Below are 9532 nucleotides of genomic sequence, written 5' to 3'. Positions count from 1 at the left end.
AACTGTGTTATGGTAAAACTAGCCTATAAGTAAGGTAGCCTTGCAGATAAGAGCATTGGGTCAGGAACCGAAAGGTTGCTGGTTTGAATCCCTGAGCTGACTAGGTGAAAAATCTGTTGATGTGCCCATGAGCAAGGCACTTAACCCTAATTGCTCCTTTTTGTCTCATTGGAAAAGATTGTCTGCTAAATTACTCTAATGTATTGTAATAACTATACACTGAGTGTACATAGACTGACCAGGTGAAAGCTATGATCCCTTATTAAATCCACTTCAATCAGTTTAGATGAATGGGAGGAGAAACCTCGAGACAATTGAGGATGAGGGTGAGGGTGAAGGGTGAATGAGCAAGACAAAAGATGTACAGTAAGTGCCTTTATTGTATTGTCACCAGCAGAGTGAACATGATCCCTGCAATTTGAAAACCTAAAAAGTAGATTGTGCTTATTTATTGGCACATTGAACCATATTGCACATATTGCCATTATCTGTAAGGTCCCTCAGTCAAGCAATGATTTTAGAACACAGATTCAACTGCAAAGACCAGAGATATTTTCCAACTCAATATTAGGAAGGTCTTCCTAATGCTTTGTTGTTAAGGGAATTTTTATCAATGATGACTAATTATGTATACATTTCTATCAGGACTGACTAATCAGAATACTAGTGTGTTACTGTATATGTACTAATCCGAATACTATTATGTTACTGTATATGTACTAATCAGAATACTATTCTGTATATGTATGAGTTTTCTTTCTTGATCCCAGTACTGAAAATAATGTGTGTGAATGTGTTCAAGAGTTTAGAACAATGACGGTCTGTTCCTTGGTACAAATGAATGAACTATATCTCCAGACTGACTAGAATGCTTATCTACACTGGCTGACCTTGGCTCTAGGCGAGGAGGGAAGGCTTGAGAGCTATAGAGCCTTTCTACCAGTGTCAAGAAGAGACGGAACATTTAGAAAACGCTGACGTCATTCTCAGTTTCTAACCTGTGGTAAAATGTGTGTGTACTCAGTACTCTCGAGAATAAACTCTGCTGTCTGATTTTAAGACTGGGCTCTGTCAATCATTATAGAATAAGGGAATTACAAATCCTTCTGAATTGACAGAGTGTTTAATTTTAATTGGGTATTAAAACATAGAGGCATTTAATTCCTTCAACATTTGTCCACATTTGAAACTAAATCTAACCAATCGTGACTGTTATATATTTTCTATGAAATGACATGTAGTATTACAAAGTTACTTCAAACTGTACAAATTATGCAATAATTATTTTGACATTAAACTTTTGAATTAGGGCGTTCGTTTAAACTGGCCTGGGTGGCGGGAGTTCACACAGGGAGAACTTGGATTGCATTAGTTAGTTCGCACAGGGAGAACTTTGATTTCATTAGTTAGTTCACACAGGGAGAACTTGGATTGCATTAGTTAGTTCGCACAGGGAGAACTTTGATTGCATTAGTTAGTTCACACAGGGAGAACTTGAATTGCATTAGTTAGTTCGCACAGGGAGAACTTTGATTGCATTAGTTAGTTCACACAGGGAGAACTTTGATTGCATGAGTTAGTTCACACAGGGAGAACTTGAATTGCATTAGTTAGTTCACACAGGGAGAACGTTGATTGCATTAGTTTTGAAATTGGGCTGCCTCCTACAGTGCTAACCCAATACTGAATGGTAAGTACAGCTTCTTCATTGCAATAGGCCAATCGAGATCATCTAAGAAATGTAGGTGTGCACGCAGTAAATTGTCAGGTGTCAGTAGTGTGTGTGTGTGTGTGTGTGTGTGTGTGTGTGTGTGTGTGTGTGTGTGTGTGTGTGTGTGTGTGTGTGTGTGTGTGTGTGTGTGTGTGTGTGTGTGTGTGTGTGTGTGTGTGTGTGTGTGTGTGTGTGTGTGTGTGTGTGTGTGTGTGTGTGTGTGTGTGTGTGTGCGGGCGTGTGTGTGTGTGTGTGTGTGTGTGCATGTCTTCATCACCAGTTGAGAAATGTAACTGTCCATTCATTGGTGTGTTTCATGGAACTGTCTGTTTGGCATTTTGTCAACAAACAGACAATCTCTTGTACTTGGGAAATTACTGAGAATAGATAACAAAGTCTTAGCCCAGCCCTCACAGTTTGCAATAAAAAGGCCTAGTCCGACACATTGATCCCTACCACACTGAAGGCAGAGATTGTTAAATCATTGGTGAGATCTTAATCGTTGTATTCTAACCCGTGAAACATCTTTGATCTTGCAGCTTAAATCAATTATTCGCTTTTGATAATTTCTTCAGTAAAATTGAAACTTGAAAAAGAACCTCCACTCATCAATCATGTCATCTGATACTGGTAAGACCTCCCAGATTATTAATCATATTGTACAAATTGTCCCCTTTGTCTGCAATTCATGAATTTCTATTTACCAGACCATTATGATAGAAAATGAGTGTGATATAATCTGGAGATCTATGATATTTGTGACATTTGTCTACAATATCGTGTAATAGTGAAGGCTATGGCTGGCTGTCAAGGGGAGGGTAATGTACTTTGTAATTGATGAAATGTATTATATTTTTCAGTGTTTTATAATTAGTCGCTTAATATATCTCAATGTGTGACTGATGTCGCCCCTCATGTGTGCCGATTTTCCGTGGAAGATCAAGTGCGCCTGTAGCCTAATTTTAAATAACTCAAATCATCAATAGCCTATAGGCTGTATGAAGTGCATTCTCTGAGAAACACACGGCAAAGTTATATGTGTAAGAAAATGAAATACCTAAATATGATATAATTTTTAAATAGACTTTAGGTAAATACATATTGATAAACTACATTACAGCTAATACATTGAAATACATTTGCAAACAATTATTGAATGAATACTTTCTGTAGACTGCAGTACTATACCAGAAAGCATTCTTTAGCTACATGGGATCAATAGATTATTATAAAGAAAGTAGCTACAATTGAAAAGAGAAGACTAATCTGTCTAGTTCGGCTACCAAAATATTTGATCAACTCCCAATATTGAGCAAACAGCATTGTTTACAAAGTATCTTGAGAGATAAGCTATCGGTACAAGGGCATCTTCTGTCATGGATCTTTTAGTCTGAAGTTATTTTTTTATTAGACTCTCTTATCCAGAGAGACTTACAGTAGTGAGTGCATACATATTCGTACTTGTCCCCCGTGGAAATCGAAACCACAACCCTGTGAGGGCGCATATTCAATATCTTCATCATTGGTTGAGTCTGTACCATTGGAAAGCTTTTTTAAGACAATAACTTATTCTTCATATTGTACAATCTGTGTCTCCACTCTTCTCGCTGGCCTAGGACTGCATCCAAGACTAGGTCCTGTCATATCGGTCATTGTATGGTATTAAAATATTCTGCTAATGTCTCCAGTCAGGTAAAGAATTGCAGGAACTTTGTCGTTTTTAAAAGGAAAAAATGTGCCTACGCAAATGCGATGATAAAGCACATGGTGTTAGCAATGTCTAGTTTGGCCCATTCAAAGTGGTCAAGCATCCGAATGATAGCCCTCTGCACACACCCTTACATTTATTCATCATTCACGCCACCCGCCAGAGAGAGAAGACACTATGGCAGTACTATGTCATCAAAAGATCAGCTCTGAAAAAGATCTGATGTGAAAAGATCTGATGTGAAAAGATCTGATGTGAAAAGATCTGATGTGAAAAGATCTGATGTGATGGGTCAACAGATCAATTAGTGGATAAAAAATCTGAATTTGGCTGCCAAGAGCTCCAGGGTCATTGATAGTCCATTGTAGGTGAAAAACAGCATATATACGGCTCTGGTCTGTCCTAGGAGTGAAGGTAAATAGCTGGCACGTTCTCTGCTATCTACCTTGTTTCTATCATTATTTTGGGTAGAGGGACTTTTTCAAGCGTTTAGGGAGGTCATGTCAAAATATACAGTATTTTGCTTAAGGGAGGGTCAATTTCATTTCAGTCCCTAACTACTCATTACAACCTACTCCCCTGTGTATTGAATGTTGATGTTTTCTTCCCTTTCAGCGGTAGTTCCATACAACCATCAAATGGACAGCCCAGATTTCATTAGAGACCTGCTCCCTGCTGCAGAGAAGACAGCCCTGCTGTACAACATCTCCTACCTCTGCCTGGCCAAATTCCCCTCTCTGGAGAGAATCATCAGAGCCAATGCTGTTGAGGCCCAAATGCTGTTCTCCTCCTCTGAGGCTCTGCTGCTGCTGGTATTTCAATCTTACTGTTTCTTACCTTGTAAACTGTGTTAATGTATCATTAGATGACCTGTTTTAGACGATACTGGGGTGTTTCTAGCCTCGTAAACTCTGATAATGTATCATTAGATGACCTATTTTAGACGATACTGGGGTGTTTCTAGCCTCGTAAACTCTGATAATGTATCATTAGATGACCTATTTTAGACGATACTGGGGTGTTTCTAGCCTCGTCAACTCTGATAATGTATCATTAGATGACCTATTTTAGACGATACTGGGGTGTTTCTAGCCTCGTAAACTCTGATAATGTATCATTAGATTACCTATTTTAGACGATACTGGGGTGTTTCTAGCCACGTAAACTCTGATAATGTATCATTAGATGACCTATTTTAGACGATACTGGGGTGTTTCTAGCCTCGTAAACTCTGATAATGTATCATTAGATGACCTATTTTAGACGATACTGGGGTGTTTCTAGCCTCGTCAACTCTGATAATGTATCATTAGATGACCTATTTTAGACGATACTGGGGTGTTTCTAGCCTCGTAAACTCTGATAATGTATCATTAGATGACCTATTTTAGACGATACTGGGGTGTTTCTAGCCTCGTAAACTCTGATAATGTATCATTAGATGACCTATTTTAGACGATACTGGGGTGTTTCTAGCCTTGTAAACTCTGATAATGTATCATTAGATGACCTATTTTAGACGATACTGGGGTGTTTCTAGCCTTGTAAACTCTGATAATGTATCATTAGATGACCTATTTTAGACGATACTGGGGTGTTTCTAGCCTCGTAAACTCTGATAATTTATCATTAGATGACCTAGCTTACACTATACTGGTAAACTGAGGTTATTTGTTTTTACAGCAGTTTAGTTATGCTAATGGAGGAAGGTAGGACGTCATTGACTTTGTACTATGTGACATGTTCTTATCAACAGTGTGTTAGCACCAGTGACAACATGGTCAAGACATTATTCCCAATGCTGAAGAATGCTGTGAAGAAAGATAAGCCAGTAGTTGCCGTCAAATTCCTGGCAAAAGCCAATCAGTGGATCCATGATATCATCAAAGAAGTTGAACAAATAGTAGAAGAGTAAGCCAATATAAATGTTATAGAGTGCATTCTGTTCAGCCCTGAGTGGGGATTAAGCTAGCAGCATCACAACACACACAATTGAAAGCCAACCTTCTTAGCAAGCAGAACAAGAGAGAGTTACATTGACTACATACACCTTAAACATGAAACAAACATTCAGATCATACCACATAGCAGGTAGTTATAGGAAAATGATTTCAATGTGTTAACATTGAAATATGTCAAAGATCTGATGATGTTCTCTCACTACTTTATTTAGCTACAAAAAACTCAACATTGGGGTGGTGACTGTCACCAGCGATGTTATTCACACCAAAGTAGAAACAGAGGACAAGAAGAAACAGCTGACCAATGAAGAGAAGACCCTGCAGAATGCTGTTGCCGTCTACAATAGCAAGCTAATTGTCATCCAGTCAGATCTGAAAAGTGTCAATATAAAAATCAACGATGCTGATAGTGAGCTTCGTGAGTTGGTTAACGGCATTGCCAGCAGAAACAAGAAGTTTGGCATAGTGGCTGCCGTCGTTCCCTTCCTAGGATTAATGATAGATGCCATCCAGAAGGGGGTCAATACCCCTACTGATAGTGCAGCCATTGAGTTGGCCAAGAACAACATGAATCAGCTTCAGAATGACAAGACCCGTTTGACTAAGAGCGAGTGGGAGGCCCAAACGGAGATGATGAAATACCAGATGCAGCTGACCAGAGCCAAATTTGACCTGGGTAAGGAAAGACATTAAGGACTCCACTGCTTTGTACATTGTGGTCATTCCTTTCTTTCATGACATTGCCTCTGCTATTGGGGAACTGAATAAGACAAGAGGTAAATAAGAGGTATGTCAATGCTGTTGTTTGTATTTGTTTTTCCAGGTTCTGTTCCTGATCCTGTCCATCTGGATGAGGTTCAGTCCTGCCTGACCCGGATCCAGAAAATTCTGCTGCAACTCAAAAGCTTCTGGGAGAAGATCGGAGTGATGGTGACCAACCTGCAGCAGAAGACCTTCGCTGGGGAAGACCTGATTGATGTTCTCTCAGAATTTAAGGAGGAGTTCTTGGATTCCTTGCAAGTAGCTGAAGAGGTGAATTAATACATTCTCTGTGCTGGCACTCTGCCAGAGTAATGCATCATTGTTTGTACTTCATATCATTACTTATGTGAATTATCCTGCTAAAGGGTAATGTAACTCAAAAAGGGCTAAAATCCTTTTCATACAACAACACCACCAATTTAAGGCAACAGCTTTAAAACCTAATAACGTCTAATCTAATAATCAAAATCACAAGGATAAAGGGTAAGTTAGGTCAGCATTTCTCAATGCATTGATGGAAGGCTTACATGGTGGGCAAGAACAAAAATGTGTCTCTCTGGAACTGATTGAGAAACTGAAGGGAATCCAACCTTGCTTGAGACCATAGCTAATTTCTCTCTCTTGGTTTACCCCATAGGCTTGGAAGACGTTTAGTGGGAGATGCCAGAACGTCATGGCCATGTTTAGTGTCCAGTCGAAGGATGCCTACAAGTTCCTGGAGACCAGCCCATCATCTCTCACCCAGGAAGAGTGGAAGGAAATGTATGATGCTGTGGCAGCCAAACTGAATTCCTTCTACCCTGCCCTCGAGGCCAAGCAGGCCTTAGAAGATCAGCAGGCCATTGAGGACCAACAGGCTGCAGAAAGTAACTAATGTTTGCATCCACTGACACCAGGTTAAAATTAAAGGAGTTTTTTTTTTTGTCTTATATTGACATTGGTGACAAGCAGGATTTGTGGGCATAATTAGTAGTTCACATGCTGTTATGAGTAACTTTCCATTATTTGTTGATCATTGTTGATTATTGTGTTGTGCTTTTATTAGAGCTCATCATCTACTATGCTAACAGTATAATACCAAACTGGCTATTGTTCACCTTTCTTCTTGGAGTATACTAATATTGTGGGTAGCAGGCAGGTTTTAAGGCTTCTGGTCTGTTCAAAGACTTCAATAGTTTAACTTTGTGCAGAGCTTTCGGGAATATGAACTGATCTATATACATATGTATACACTACAGTATTCATAAGTAATCATGTATAATCCCAATGTGTGTTTTTGGTATATCAGTATGTCCGTTTCAGTATACTATCATGTATAATTAGTTTAGAGCCATAGAGGAGGAGTTTAGAGCCATAGAGGAGGAGTTTAGAGCCATAGAGGAGGAGTTTAGAGCCATAGAGGTTGAGATTAGAGCCATAGAGGAGGGTCTTAATGGCTATATGTACTAAAAACTAAACTAAATATAATCAAAATCAAATTAGACTACAATGTTCTTTAATGCATGTTTATTATTAAATAAATCTGAGTAAGAGCAACCATGGTGTCTTAATATGTTCTCAAAGATGATCTAGGACTGACCTTGGCCCATTGTGTAGACCAGGGATCAGCAATATCAGAGAAACTTCTAGAGATAAATGTAGCTTGTGCTAAGGCTTACTGATTCTGCGTCTGACTGGAAGCCCTTCAGATGCTTGAGAAATAGATGTCTATCCCTGGCTAGAAAAGCAAAATCATCGTACCTCTTGAACTGAGTGTCTGAGAATGGTGGGAATCCTACTGCGTTCTGGAAGGTAGTAATATCTCTGAAACAAAACTCCACCCTCTCATTACCCCAGCAGGTTATGACAACTTCTGGTCCCATAACAGATAAGATGGACATTTGTGGTGTTTATAATAACCACTTTGCCTAAGAGGGCTACCTATTTGATAAAAATAGCTTCTAAAAACTCTGATTACTGTAGAGCAGGTATTCCCAGACTGGGGTACTGGTGGTACGCACAATGTCGTTGGGGGTACTCCAAATAAAAATGTGATTCTCATAAAAAAATATATATCCTAAAAATTCACATTTTCAAACAGTGCATTTATATTTTCAAACGGGGTTATATATTTGGGCGTCTGAGTAGCCTCGTTTCACTGCCAAAAATAAAATTAAACAATCTAGTGTTCAGCTAAATAAAAACACAATGTCAAATACAGGTAGCCTAGTCAAATAACTAACATCCAATCACATTAACCGTCACTCTCTTGCGGGACTTCCACTAACAGTCCGCATGTAGCCAAACGTAGCTGCTGCTCATTCCATTTGCAAAATAATTGATAAATGGTTAAAAAACATAAGGCACATAACAGCTCTACTAAACCTGCACCTGTCGACAACACAAGTTGTTTTGCTTTCACGAGCAATTCAATGCTAGCATCAGTAATTATACATTTGTTGTCAGCCCAGCTAACATGGACACTGACAGTTGTGAATCTGATGCAGCCGAAGAGCTACTGCCCTTTTTACCCAGGAAAGCACCGAACAACACCGAACACCGAAAGTCCTCCACAATAGTATAGGGCTTGTCTGTCCTAGCCACTCGGTAGCTCATCATATAAGATGCTTCTAGCCCAGTGGTTCTTAACCTGGGTTCGATCGAACCCCAGGGGTTCGGTGAGTCAGTCTCAGGGGTTCGGTGGAGGTCAAGACACACATCCGACTCATATGATTTGTGATGACACGCCATCATTGGCTGCAGGTGATCACGCTACAACGCTTGGCCTATCTGTGCTGCAGGGAATTTGGTGCGCTCAGAAGTCGACTTGTGACTGTCGTGATGGTACGTCTTGTGATTTCTTTCTTAATATTTGAATCCCTTCATACTTACTATGTCGAGCAAAAAAATAAAGTGGTCAGACGAATATGTACAATATGGATTCACATGTATAACCGAACGTGATGGGAGTCAGCGTCCTAACTGCATGATTTGCAATGCTAAGTTGAGCAATTCTAGTCTAGCACCGGCAAAACTAAGAGAACACTTCCTTAAGCTGCATGGAGATGGAAAATACAAGAACACAGCGCTCGCTGAATTCAAGGTGAAGAGAGCCAGATTCGATGAAAAGGCTACTCTGCCTGTTCTCGGCTTTGTACCCATCAACAAACCGATCCTCACAGCATCGTACGAAGTTGCTTAACTGATCGCAAAGCAGGGCAAACTACACACCATTGGTGAAACACTCATAAAACCAGCTGTGTTGAAGATGGCGAATATCATGATGGGAAAAGAAGCTGAAGTTAAGTTATCCCAAATTCCTCTTTCAAATGACACCATCAGTGACAGAATAGAGGACATGAGCAAAGACATCTTGGCTCAAGTAGTTGCAGATCTGATTTCAAGCCCGGC

The 9532-nt window shown here is 39.7% G+C and overlaps 1 protein-coding gene across 1 annotated transcript; it reads left to right on the top strand.

Moving 5' to 3' along the window:
• Positions 1-2116: 2116 nt before the first annotated feature.
• LOC124019617 lies at positions 2117-7678 on the top strand. Its single transcript, XM_046335002.1, has 7 exons — positions 2117-2198; positions 2287-2341; positions 4035-4231; positions 5176-5330; positions 5593-6056; positions 6204-6412; positions 6780-7678. The coding sequence occupies exons 2-7, from the start codon at positions 2326-2328 to the stop codon at positions 7014-7016; spliced, it is 1278 nt and encodes a 425-aa protein (XP_046190958.1). The 5' UTR covers positions 2117-2198; positions 2287-2325; the 3' UTR covers positions 7017-7678.
• The last annotated feature ends 1854 nt before the right edge of the window (positions 7679-9532 follow it).

The sequence above is a fragment of the Oncorhynchus gorbuscha genome, unplaced genomic scaffold (assembly GCF_021184085.1).
Source record: "Oncorhynchus gorbuscha isolate QuinsamMale2020 ecotype Even-year unplaced genomic scaffold, OgorEven_v1.0 Un_scaffold_643, whole genome shotgun sequence".
Lineage (NCBI taxonomy): Eukaryota > Metazoa > Chordata > Actinopteri > Salmoniformes > Salmonidae > Oncorhynchus > Oncorhynchus gorbuscha.
This window is presented reverse-complemented; position numbering and strand designations above follow the sequence as displayed.